The 12,946-nt window shown below is 53.6% G+C and overlaps 1 protein-coding gene across 1 annotated transcript; it reads right to left on the bottom strand.

Annotated features, from left to right (window-relative positions):
* Nucleotides 1-914: 914 nt before the first annotated feature.
* On the bottom strand, nucleotides 915-12,208 carry LOC311511942 (matrix metalloproteinase-9-like). Its single transcript, XM_084612910.1, has 5 exons — nucleotides 12,041-12,208; nucleotides 11,374-11,523; nucleotides 6,676-6,840; nucleotides 4,350-4,511; nucleotides 915-1,943 (listed from the first exon to the last, which is right to left on the bottom strand). The coding sequence occupies exons 1-5, from the start codon at nucleotides 12,108-12,110 to the stop codon at nucleotides 1,789-1,791; spliced, it is 702 nt and encodes a 233-aa protein (XP_084469036.1). The 5' UTR covers nucleotides 12,111-12,208; the 3' UTR covers nucleotides 915-1,788.
* Nucleotides 12,209-12,946: the final 738 nt, after the last annotated feature.

The raw sequence follows: 12,946 nt of genomic DNA on the forward strand, positions 1-12,946 counted from the left end.
TTAAATCGTCTGCAGCATCAAACCACGGGGCGAACACGGCCCAGGGCTGGTCCCTTAATGGGCAAATGGGCGTCCAAAGGGGGATGGCCACACACCAAAGCAGCGACACTGGCGGCCGCGGGGGAGACGGACTAGCACAGAAACCACATTGGGTTACGCCTGTCTACGCAACAATCCCAGAGGGCAATTGTTGCTTCCTCCGTCCCTGTTAGCAGGGGGGCTGATCAGTCTCCCCCAAACACAGGACAGGCTTCACCCATTGGGACCTCCATCTCCCCTTGGTCACCACAGGGGACTCAGTCTGTGTCTGGGCCCAGCTCGGTGGCTCATTCTCTCCCCTCTGGCGACTGGTCTCTTCGTCGGAGCTGGCTGCCAGCTGGCCTCCATCTCTGCGTGGGATTTGGGCCGACACCAGCAGGGGCTGGAGCAAAGGGGCTGCCAGCCAGAGACCTTTGTTGTGAATGGCCGTGTCAAGGTTCCTTCCCCACTCTGAACTCTACGGTACAGATGTAGGGACCTGCATGAAAACCCCCTAAGCTTATTTTTACCAGCTTAGGTTAAAACTTCCCCAAGGTACAAACTATTTTACCTTTGGCCCTTGGACTTTAGTGCTGCCACCACCAAGCATCTAACAAATATATAACAGGGAAAGAGCCCACTTGGAAACATCTTTCCCCCCAAAATCCTCCCCAAACCCTACACCCCCTTTCCTGGGGAAGGCTTGATAAAAATCCTCACCAGTTTGCATAGGTGAACACAGACCCAAACCTTTGGATCTTAAGAACAATGAAAAAGCAATCAGGTTCTTAAAAGAAAAATTTTAATTGAAGAAAAAGTAAAAGAATCACCTCTGTAAAATCAGGATGGTAAATACCTTACAGGGTAATCAGATTCAAAACATAGAAAATCCCTCTAGGCAAAACCTTAAGTTACAAAAAGACACAAAAACAGGAATATCCATTCCATTCAGCACAGTTTATCTTATCAGCCATTTAAACAAAACAGAATCTAACGCATATCTAGCTAGATTACTTACTAAGTTCTAAGACTCCATTCCTGTTCTGTCCCCGGAAAATGCATCACACAGACAGAGCGAGCCTTTGTTTCCCCCCGTCTCCAGCTTTGAAAGTATCTTGTCTCCTCATTGGTCATTTGGGTCAGGTGCCAGCGAGGTTATCCTAGCTTCTTGACCCTTTACCGGTGAAAGGATTTTTCCTCTGGCCAGGAGGGATTTTAAAGGTGTTTACCCTTCCCTTTATATTTATGACAGGCCGAGGGAAGCAGAGGCAGAGATGTGCAAGGGCCACTGGCCCCGAGCGTGACGCAGCCACCAGTGACTCGAAGCTCCCTCTAGCCTGGGGCAGGTGAATTCCCAGCACAGGCTCCGGGGCCGGGGGGAGCCGGGATGAACAGCCGGGCCCTCACCATGGCAGTGCCAGTGCAGCAGCAGAGTTCACAATTCAGTCCACGCCAGCCCCTCACAGTGCCCTCAGGTCTGCCCGGGCAGAGCCACGTCCCCAGACACCCAGGCAGCAGGGCCCAGCTGTCCAGAAATCAGGGGGGCACTGAGGGTCTGTGTGAGTGCGGGAGCTGGAAGCAGGGGGCGCGTGGCTGCCAGGGGGAGCAGGACTGGGTCGTGCGGCATGTAGGCAAGGGGACAGAGACAGGAGCAAAGCCCAGCAATATGCAGGCTGCGAAGGGCTGGATTTTAACACCTTTTTCTCTAGGCTTTCGCGGCTCCGGGTGCAGGGGGGGCTCTGGAGTAGTCATGCAGCCACGTCACGTATGTTAATGGCTGGATCTTGACTGGCCCATGGATCTTCTCGCCCAGCGTCTCTTCCTCCCCCTCCAGCCCTGCTCTGCTCCCCACCTGCCAGCTCTGGAGAAAGGCGGGGGGAGCAAGGCCAGGTCTGGAGTCTCTCTTGTGTCTGCTGAGCGCCCATCTGTAACGAGCCAGGGTGAAGGGAGGCTGGATTAGTGCAACATTTGGCCTGTCCGGGGAGCCCCAGCCCCGGGGGAATTACAGCCCCATACCAGGGGCTACAGCCAAGACTCGGAATCCTGGGAGCCCAAAGTGAGACATGGCAGCATATATATCAGGGCAGTGCCCAGGGCTCCAACCAAGATCCAGAACCCCCAGCGCCAGGCGCTACACAGACCCATGACAACAGACAGGCCTGGACCAAGCAGCTCAGAATCCAAATCGACCGGACTGACACCAGGGAGGAGGGGAAACTGAGGCAAAGCTGGGGAAAGGGCATGCCCCTGTTCATCCAGTGGGGGCAGGTGGAAGAGCTGGGAACAGAACCCAGGTGTCCTGCATCACAGGCCAGGGCGGCACTTTCTGTCAGTCCAGCCTCTCTGAGGCATCTCAAATTGGGCGCCCTTAATCCCGGGTCATTTGGGGGAAATATCATGAAAGTTACAATGGGTCAAAATAATGACAGGTTTCAGAGTAGCAGCCGTGTTAGTCTGTATTCGCAAAAAGAAAAGGAGGACTTGTGGCACCTTAGAGACTAACCAATTTATTTGAGCATTAATTGCTTAGTCTCTAAGGTGCCACAAGTCCTCCTTTTCTTAATGGGTCAAAAGGAGCTGGGCAGGGGGGTCCCTAATCAATTATATCCCCCCAGAGCATACTGCGCCCCTCACCAACACACCTAGCCCCTGGAGCTCCCATCAACCCCCTAATCTACAACACCCCTGCCCCCAAATAGCTGGGACCCCACAGAGTCATGCAGGGCCCGCTGTGGGAAAACCCAGCCCAGCGTCCACAGGCCATGGGGCCCGGGCTGTGTCAGAGCCCTCCCATAGCCTGCCCTGCCCTGGTCACCACTGGGCCACACCCTGGGGGGGGAGGGGTCAGCAGGGCTGAGGGAGCTGCGCCCCCCATCCAGACCCATAGCCCCCTCCCCTAGCGCCTCAGGGTTTGCTCCCCTCCATTGGGGTTAGTGGTGGAGACATTGGGTCTTGTTAGTGATGGCATCAAAGATGGCTGCCACCTCCCGCTGACAGGGACAGACTGTGCAGGACCCACCTAAGGGGCTCCGTGGGGAGGGGACACAGGGGATGTACTGACCCCTTCGGCCCACAAGCAGGGAGGCCCTGACCCCGCACAGGCCAGACGTCAGTGTGGCCAAGCAGGTGGGGCTGGGCCAGTCACCTCCACGGGCTCTGGCCCAGGCCACCCAGCCCCACAGGCTGGGGATCCTTGCACCTCCCCTGGCCCTGTTTACACGTCCCCCCACAGAGCAGCAAAGGGCACAGCAGGTCGCTCATGCTGCCCCAGAGCGGGTTTTGCTGTCCCAGATGTTGCAATGAAGGGCCCATGGAGCAGCAAAGGAGGGTCTGTTAACTCCCCGCTTCTGTCTAAAGGTCTGGCTACACTAGGGGATCCCAGGGGCTGGGAAGACTCACTCCATGGGCTGTGGAAATGCTGGAGCTAAGTGGGGGATGTTTGTCAAACAAAAGGGGTTTCCCCCCTCAAAAATGTCCTTTTTCTGCCCCCAAAATGGCTATTTTCACAAGACAGCTGGGACTGTCCAAAGTTTCCTTTTCTGCAAAAACTTCGGTGACTTTTGCCATCAAGATTCCGACAGAAAACGTTCCCAGGATCCCACGGTTATTGGAAACCGGGACATGGACATTTTTCACGGGCCGGAAAGACTGGCTTTTGGTAAATGTCGAGAACCGTTCCTGGGAACGTTCTGCTGAAAACATTTTGCAAAAACTTTTGGGGGAACCTCCCCCCTCCAAAGTCGGCCCATTTTCACCTTGCAAAACAGGAACAACAGGGAAACATCTGCATTTTTTCCACCCCACCCCCAAGGCTGGGCCTGTTGTGTTTAACAGCTCAGTTCTCAGCCACCCAAATGCCCTGGGATGTGACACTCCCCAGTTGCAATTTCCAGTCTATCTACTTACCGTACTGCTCTGGCCCCATTGGCACAGCTCATGAGGTATTTAACCTCCTAACTCCCTGTGAGGCAAGACAATTATCCTCATTACATGGGTGGGGAAACTGAGGCACAGAGCTGCTATGTGATTTCTCTGCGTTTGCACAGGAAGACTGTAGCAGAGCAGGGAATTCATCTCATACTGACCAAGTCCCAGGCTAATACTAACCACTGGGCCACCCTTCCATGCAAGATGCCAACTGCAGTTCAGTGCAGAAACTCTACTGAACTCAGAGCTGGGCATCTCACTCCCTATGGACACCCCGGCCAAGTGTCCGAGGCTACGATGGGGTTGCCAGGGGCAGACCAGCCCGAGAGGATGCTGGGTCCCCATAGGCCAAGCCAGGCAGCAAAGCCCCATGTAGCTCTGCCGTGCTTCTCCCTGGGCCCTACCTGAGTCCAGACAGTACGTGCGTTTCTGGTCCACGTCGTAGTTTCTGGTCAGAGAGCACCAGGGCCTCCCACTGGCATCCCCATCTGCCGTGCAGCCCAGGTAGGTCCGGTTCTGGTAGGTGAACGGGAAGGCACAGAGAGCTGTGGAATTCCCAGCCAGTACTGGGGAGACAGAGAGGGGAGGGGGCAGTGTGATGCAGTGGTTAAATCACTGCATTCAGAGCCAGGACTCCTGGGTTCCCTTCTGGGGACCTTGGGCAAGTCACTTCTCCTTTCTGTGCCTGTCACCTCTCCTGCCCGTAGGTCAGTTCTTTGTGGCAGGGACTGGCGCTCACTCTGTGTCTGTGCAGCGACAGGGCCCTGACCTCGGTCGGGCTCTGTGCAGCACCTGGCACGATGGGACCCAGTGACATAGGAGCCCATCAGGGAGGCACTGCAGTGGGACAGTAGTGCCCGTCAGGCCTAGCGTACTCACTACACCTCACACACCTGGCAGAATCTGCAGCTAACCGGTGTCACGGGCGGATCATGTACAAACGGGCAACATGCTGATCCCGAAAATTGTTGCATGGGGTGTATACAAAGAGTTATGAAGAGGGGCTGGAATGACGTTCCTCAGATGTGTTTGGCAAGCAATGAATAAGTCCTAGAGTAAGGAACAGGCATTTGCTTCTCTGGCCAGCCTGCTCCTCAGGCAGAGACAATGACGATCCATTTACATCTAAGGTAAACAAAGCCATCAAGTTACCAAGCCGGGGAGAAGACAGCCCAGTCTCTGCAGGAGAGAGAAACTGGCTGGGACCACATTGCACAGAATACATTGCAAAGATTTTCAGGACTATAAAAAGAAGGGGAAAGAACCCCATGGGGTTATCCATGACTGGGCAGACACAGGAGGCTGGGGCTCCTGAGTCCTTCAGCCAAAGGGGTGACATCTCTGGGAACTGAGCACAGATGAGAAACTTGCTTAGGCAAAGATCATAACTGGCTGACATTCGGTTCTAGCCTGAGAAGTGTGTTTCTACTGGTGTTTGTTCATGAACGTTTCTGTCCTTATTCTTTCAGCTTGCCATCGCTTAAACCTATGTCCTTTACTTCATAAACTTGTCTTACTCTTACCACAGAACATCTCGGTGTTTGGATTGACACAGAGGGTTTGTCAGTCCCAGTTAAGCCAATAAGCGGCTGGGTGCTGTCTCTTTGATGGAGCAGCGAATCTGATCAGGTTTCGTGCATGCTACCATGAGAGGCTGTGAGAATTGGACTGGCAGAGTCCTGAAGAGTTTGCTGGCAGGGCAGATAAGCCAGTTGGGAAGCTGACACACAGCTTAGCCACAGCAGAGTAGGGTAACAGAGAGGGTCACAGTTCTGGGAACCGCAGTTGTTTGTCAGAGGCCCTGATGTCGATCAGGGTCTCTGCAGTGCCTGGCACAATTGATTTCTGTCAGGGTCTGGATGGTGCCTGGCACAATGGCGCCCCTGTTCTCGGTCAGGGTGCATGCAGCACCTGGCACAATGGGGTCCCTGATCTCTGGTTTCAGGTGCTTCTGCATCGTAAGTTACCAGACAAATACTACATCAGTGTGAAAGTGTAAGGTTGTACCAGCCTGTCCACAACCCCAGATCCCTGTCTGTCTAGTGCAAACCCTGCTCCAGGAGGGACTCCTGTGCTGTTACACCTATAACACACCAGAGCCGCCCTACATGCCATGCCTAGGGCAATGGGTCTGCCTCACCCCGCTGAGCTCCTGGGCACAGTTTGGGATAGGGGGCCATATTGTGTCAGGCAGATTCAGTGTCACCAGACCCACACGTTCAGCAATGGGGACTCTGGCCCCCAAAATCACAAGGTTGTTAACAATCAGCGGGAGGGTCTTTTCATTTCCCGACTCGTTCCCGGGGCGTTCTTCCAGTCCCAGCTTCTCCCTGAAGCCCCAAGGGGCAGAAACCTCCTTTCTATGTTTAAACAGAAAGTTGAGCTTCCCCCATAGTCACAGGATTCCAGGAGCTGGGGTTTGACAAATACATGGGGCTGCCTTTATATTCTGAGTTTGCCCAGTGCCAAGCATAGTGGGGTTCTGGGCCATGGCTGGGGCTCCCAGTGCTACCATAATACCCCAAATAAATAATGTACAGCACCCAGCACAATGGCGTCTCAGGCTGAAATGTCCCCGAGAAGCCTTGCCCGGCACCCAGGCACACCTGTACCAGGAAGAGAGTGTGGTGGGGTTCCCAGCTGGGATTCCGCCTGGGGTGACTGTGAGGTGAGTGGCTCCCAATCGCCCTGCATTGATCCCCTCCCCTCTGCCCCACTGCCCATCCTTACGGGTATCAGGGCAGTAGCTCCAGCGCTGGTCCCGGTCGTAATTCCCAGTGGTAGCACACCAGAACCTGCGTGGCTTGGCAGCCTCGTCGGTGCAGGTGTAGAACACCCGGCCCCGGTACATGAAGGGGAAGACGCAGGGCTGGCCACCCGTGTTGCCTCCATACTCTGGAATGGGAGAGACAGGCACTGTCATAAACATACAGCTAATGGTAGGCATAAAATCCCTCCTGAGCAGCTGTACTGAATCCTTACCTATAAGGGGTTAAGAAGCTCAAATAACCTGGTTGGCACCTGACCAAAAGGACCAATAACGAAAGAAGATACTTTCAAATCTGGGGGGGAGATTTTGTTTGTGCTCTCTTTTGTTGTTCCCTCTTTGTATGGAGAGAGAGATCAGGCAGGAAAAACGTCTCCTGAAAACATACCTGAAATGAGCGTCTAAGATTACAAAAATTGTAAGTAAGGGCAAGACAATGCGTAAGGTTATCTTTTGTTTTAGCTTGTGAATTTTCCCTATGCTAAGAGGGAGTTTTATTCCTGTTTTGTAACTGGGAAGCAGAGTCAGAGGGGAATACTCTGTGTTTTAAATATTTTTAGTTAACCTGTAAAGTTATTTTCCATCCTGATTTTGCAGGTATGATTCTCTTACTTTTTTTTAATAAATAAAATTCTTCTTTTAAGAACCTGATTGATTTTCAGTGTCCTAAAAACCAAGGGGTTTGGTCTGTGCTCACATTGTAACCAATTGGTTGGTATATTATTCTCAAGACTCCATAGGAAAGGGGATGAAGAGGCTTGGGGGATATTTTGGGGGGATAGGGCTCCAACTGACCCTTCCCTGAATTTTTGTCTAAATCGCTTGGTGGTGGCAGCAATACCATCCAAGGACAAGGAAAGGAATTTGTACCTTGGGAAAGTTTTTAACCTAAGCTAGTAGAAATAAGCTTAGGGGTCTTTCATGTGGGTTCCCACATCTGTACCCCAGAATTCAGAGTGGGGAAGGAACCTTGACAGGGACTAAGAGGTGTCACTGCTGCGTGGTGGGCTCTGCAGGGCTGCTCTCAGTGCTATACCCCTGGGGAACCCCACAGAGATCAGGGCCACACCATGCAGATACAAAGCCAGAGACTGTCCCTGCCCCAGAGAGCTCGCAGACAAAGGGCAGGAGAGGAAACTGAGGCATGGAGAGGGGAAGGGCCTTCATCCCCAACCCACCCTCCCCTCCATTAGCATAGCAGTGCCCACCTGGAGGGACTGGAGCATCCCTATCAGAGCTACTCTGCCATTGACCCACATCCCCTCAGGCGTGTCCCCTCCATGACAGCGGCTGCACGTCACCTGATCCTAGCCCTGGCAAGATCTGAGAATGGCCCATCGCCTGGGGATCCTGGGGCTCTGGGGACACTCACTGAGGTCACTGCTGAGATTCCTAAGCAACATCCCCTCTACTACCCCCCTGCCCAGCCAACCTCTGGGCATCACAGGCTGAGGCTGGGCAGGGCTGTGCCCGTTCCATTACCTGCAGCATGTTCCCACCTCGCAAGAGCTGCTGCCCTCAGCTGCATGGCACAGGCAAGACACACGGCGCCGGGGACCGATGCACACAGTTCTTACAGACGAGCTTTGCTGCAGTGTCCAGAGACCCAGCCAAGATCAGGCCCCTGAGCTGCTGGTGGCAGCATAGACATCGTGGAAGTGGATCTGGATAAAATATCTTTGAGCAGATCTTTTTTTCTGTGAAAAACGCCAATTAGGGTCGACCGAAACGTTTCACGAATCTGTGTCCACCTCGGCAGGTTGTTTCCATCAGGCAAAAGACTCTAAGAGATTTCCCCTGAGAAATTTGACATATGACCAGGGAAGAGTATAAAAATATTGCTCGGGCATGTAGGAATGATATCAGGAGGGCCAAATCGCACCTGGAGCTGCAGCTAGCCAGAGATGTCAAGAGTAACAAGAAGGGTTTCTTCAGGTATGTTGGCAACAAGAAGAAAGCCAAGGAATGTGTGGGCCCCTTACTGAATGAGGGAGGCAACCTAGTGACAGAGGATGTGGAAAAAGCTAATGTACTCAATGCTTTTTTTGCCTCTGTTTTCACTAACAAGGTCAGCTCCCAGACTGCTGCGCTGGGCATCACAAAATGCGGAAGAGATGGCCAGCCCTCTGTGGAGATAGAGGCGGTTAGGGACTATTTAGAAAAGCTGGACGTGCACAAGTCCATGGGGCCGGACGAGTTGCATCCGAGAGTGCTGAAGGAATTGGCGGCTGTGATTGCAGAGCCACTGGCCATTATCTTTGAAAACTCGTGGCGAACCGGGGAAGTCCCGGATGACTGGAAAAAGGCTAATGTAGTGCCAATCTTTAAAAAAGGGAAGAAGGAGGATCCTGGGAACTACAGGCCAGTCAGCCTCACCTCAGTCCCTGGAAAAATCATGGAGCAGGTCCTCAAAGAATCAATCCTGAAGCACTTGCATGAGAGGAAAGTGATCAGGAACAGCCAGCATGGATTCACCAAGGGAAGGTCATGCCTGACTAATCTAATCGCCTTTTATGATGAGATTACTGGTTCTGTGGATGAAGGGAAAGCAGTGGATGTATTGTTTCTTGACTTTAGCAAAGCTTTTGACACGGTCTCCCACAGTATTCTTGTCAGCAAGTTAAGGAAGTATGGGCTGGATGAATGCACTATAAGGTGGGTAGAAAGCTGGCTAAATTGTCGGGCTCAACGGGTAGTGATCAATGGCTCCATGTCTAGTTGGCAGCCGGTATCAAGTGGAGTGCCCCAAGGGTCGGTCCTGGGGCCGGTTTTCTTCAATATCTTCATAAATGATCTGGAGGATGGTGTGGATTGCACTCTCAGCAAATTTGCGGATGATACTAAACTGGGAGGAGTGGTAGATACGCTGGAGGGGAGGGATAGGATACAGAAGGACCTAGACCAATTGGAAGATTGGGCCAAAAGGAATCTGATGAGGTTCAATAAGGATAAGTGCAGGGTCCTGCACTTAGGACGGAAGAACCCAATGCACAGCTACAGACTAGGGACCGAATGGCTAGGCAGCAGTTCTGCAGAAAAGGACCTAGGGGTGACAGTGGACGAGAAGCTGGATATGAGTCAGCAGTGTGCCCTTGTTGCCAAGAAGGCCAATGGCATTTTGGGATGTATAAGTAGGGGCATAGCGAGCAGATCGAGGGACGTGATCGTCCCCCTCTATTCGACATTGGTGAGGCCTCATCTGGAGTACTGTGTCCAGTTTTGGGCCCCACACTTCAAGAAGGATGTGGATAAATTGGAGAGAGTCCAGCGAAGGGCAACAAAAATGATTAGGGGACTGGAACACATGAGTTATGAGGAGAGGCTGAGGGAGCTGGGATTGTTTAGCCTGCAGAAGAGAAGAATGAGGGGGGATTTGATAGCTGCTTTCAACTACCTGAAAGGGGGTTCCAAAGAGGATGGCTCTAGACTGTTCTCAATGGTAGCAGATGACAGAACGAGGAGTAATGGTCTCAAGTTGCAGTGGGGGAGGTTTAGATTGGATATTAGGAAAAACTTTTTCACTAAGAGGGTGGTGAAACACTGGAATGCGTTACCTAGGGAGGTGGTAGAATCTCCTTCCTTAGAGGTTTTTAAGGTCAAGCTTGACAAAGCCCTGGCTGGGATGATTTAACTGGGAATTGGTCCTGCTTTGAGCAGGGGGTTGGACTAGATGACCTTCTGGGGTCCCTTCCAACCCTGATATTCTATGATTCTATGATTCTATTTCCTTTCATTTTATCTTTTAATTTCAAAATGCTTGAAATTGAAAAGAAACAATTTGTTCGACCCCACAGGATTTTTTTTTTAAACTTTTTGATTCACCAAAACTTTCAAACATTTCTTTTTTTGGATGGACTGAGAGGAATGGTTTGTTGAGTTTGGGGTGAGGAAGGAATGGCAGGTGCTCCTGTGCATGGGAAGACAGAGAGCGAGTGAGTGGTCACTGAGTCCAGCATCTCAAGGAACCAGTGAACGATCGTCTGAGAGAAATGTGGCTCAGTTTTCTGGAACTGAGACAATTTCCTTGTAGGACGCAGGTTTCTTTGGCCTAGAACCTGAGCGGGAGGGGGAGGGACATAGGGGTCACACCCGGGGACATCGCCACTCGCTCTGTTTCTCTCTGCTTCTCACCTTTTGATTTCAACCAAAAAATCCCCCCTTCCACCCTTAAGGTGGAACTGAGTGTTAACTGAGTCAAATAATGAACTGAGTGTTAGCAATGCAGAGACGCTGCTGGAGCCTGCTGAGAGCCTGAGCCCCTCGCTGTGAGAGGGGGGAGCTGCCTTGAGTGCGACTGACACAGCAACGCTGCCTGAGTCTGCAGAGAGACTGAGCCCCTCACTGTGAGAGGGGGGAGCTGCCCTGAGTGTGACCAATGCAGTGATGCTGCCTGAGTCTGCTGAGAGCCTGAGCCTGTCACTCCGAGGGAGGGGAGCTACCTCCAGTGTAACTGACGCTGCCTGAATATGCAGGGAGCCTGAAACCACAGCTGGGAGAGGTGCAAACAGCCCCGTTCCCCTCAGTCCAGCCCCCTGGGCTCTGCGATTGATGCATCTCCCACCATGCTTTGTGTCAGCCTGGGGTTCTGGCCCTGCAGAGGGAGCGTGGGGAGCCAGAGGGTGCCCCCACCTCAGGATGAGGGGGAACGCCCCAACCCTCACCCGTCTCATAGCAGCGCTTCCAGCGGGAGTCCTGATCGTAGCTGGCGGTGGTGGCGCACCACAATGTCCACCTGGCCCAGCTCCCGTCCCGGGTGCACGTGGGGTACGATCGCCCCCGGTAGATGAAGGGGAAGACGCAGGCGGCGCAGTCTGAAATGGGGAGAGGGAGCAGGTCAGAGACATGGAAGCAGAGTGGCAGGAAGCACAGAGCACTGCGGGTGCGGGGATGGTCTCTGCTGAGGGGAACACGTGGTGGGGGCTAATCTGTGCCAGGGGGAGCATGGAGGGGTGGGGGTCTGGACAGCGTCAGGCGGATCTCGGAGGACAGGGCGGGATTCTCCATCAGTGCCTGGTGGAAGATGCGGGCAGGGGGTCCGGATGCAACTGGCAGTTGCGCCTAGTGGCCCTACATTGCCCATGCCCAGCACCCGGGCACTGTGCCCATCCCCTGCACCCCCCGCTCAAATGTACTCCAGGATCCTCTGTCTGCCAGTGAAACACGGTTGCTCCCAGCCCTGTCTCCATGGGAGGCAGCCAGATGCCAGGGTCCCCCACACCGGAGCGAAGGCCAATGAAGAGAAGGCTACGCCCCACCACCACCCCAACCGCACCCAGGTGGCTCCATTGCGGGCACCGCATCATGCAGCTCCACGGAGCCGGGTCTCACCTTCCAGTGCCCTGCAGACGGGCAGGAGCAGCCAGCCCCAGGCCAGGAGCCTGACACCAGACGGCATCATCCCAGCCTGCACAGAGCCTGCTAGAGCCGGAGACGCTGCCCCCTGCAGCCTGCTAGAGCCAGAGATGCTGCCCCCACGAGCCTCCTAGAGCCAGAGATGCTGCTCCTCCCCAGAGCCTGCTACAGCCTCCCCAGTGCCACCGTCTCTATCGCTCCCAGCCGCATGGCACAGGGCGTCAGCCCCGGAACCCGCTGAGCAGGTTCTACCAGGAGGGCGGCTCCTTCTCCCTGCCCGAGTCCCATGCTCACTGCAGCCACGGCTGGAGACAGAGCTGGGGAGCCAGCCAGGGGCAGGAGGGATGCAGGGAGCCCAGTGACTGCCCTAGAGACCAGAGGGGCCCAGACACCCTCACTGAGTCAGCCCCCCAATCCACCCCCCTGGCCCTGACTGCCCTGGGGTCATGGTCAGAGCCTGATCTCTGTGCCCCCACAGTTAAACCAGAGCAGGCTGCAGGGATGTGGGGCGGCCTGGTGACAAGGGAGGGCACAAGACCTGGGGTCTGCTGCAGGACCCTGCCTCAGTTTCCCCATCTGTACAGTAGGGATATTGACCCTGACCTCCTTTGCAAAGAGTCTGGAGATCTACTGCATATGAGCAAGGGATTATTATTGTTTAGCCGGAGGATCAAAGGGGGAAAGACGCCCTACCATAGGAGCCAACTCTGTGTAATATTTTTTAATTATTGGACTGAAACATTTTACTTTATTACAAAATACTAATCGGAACGTTTCCTTCGAAGGAGGGGGAAATGTTTCATTTTGAATTTATCATTTTGATTCTTGTCATTTCAACTCTTACATTACATTGAAATCTGAATTTTAATATGACAGCTAGAT

This window comes from Lepidochelys olivacea (assembly GCF_965140295.1).
Source record: "Lepidochelys olivacea isolate rLepOli2 genome assembly, chromosome: 23".
Lineage (NCBI taxonomy): Eukaryota > Metazoa > Chordata > Testudines > Cheloniidae > Lepidochelys > Lepidochelys olivacea.

What these genes read in the sequence shown, in the direction of transcription:
- LOC311511942 (XM_084612910.1), bottom strand. Translation starts at nt 12,110, where the DNA reads ATGATGCCGTCTGGTGTCAGGCTCCTGGCCTGGGGCTGGCTGCTCCTG. An exon ending in GAAGCGCTGCTATGAGACGG is followed by an intron (nt 6,841 to 11,373) that starts GTGAGGGTTGGG and finishes CTCCCATTCCAG; the next exon opens with AGTATGGAGGCAACACGGGT. An exon ending in GAGCTACTGCCCTGATACCC is followed by an intron (nt 4,512 to 6,675) that starts GTAAGGATGGGC and finishes CTGTCTCCCCAG; the next exon opens with TACTGGCTGGGAATTCCACA.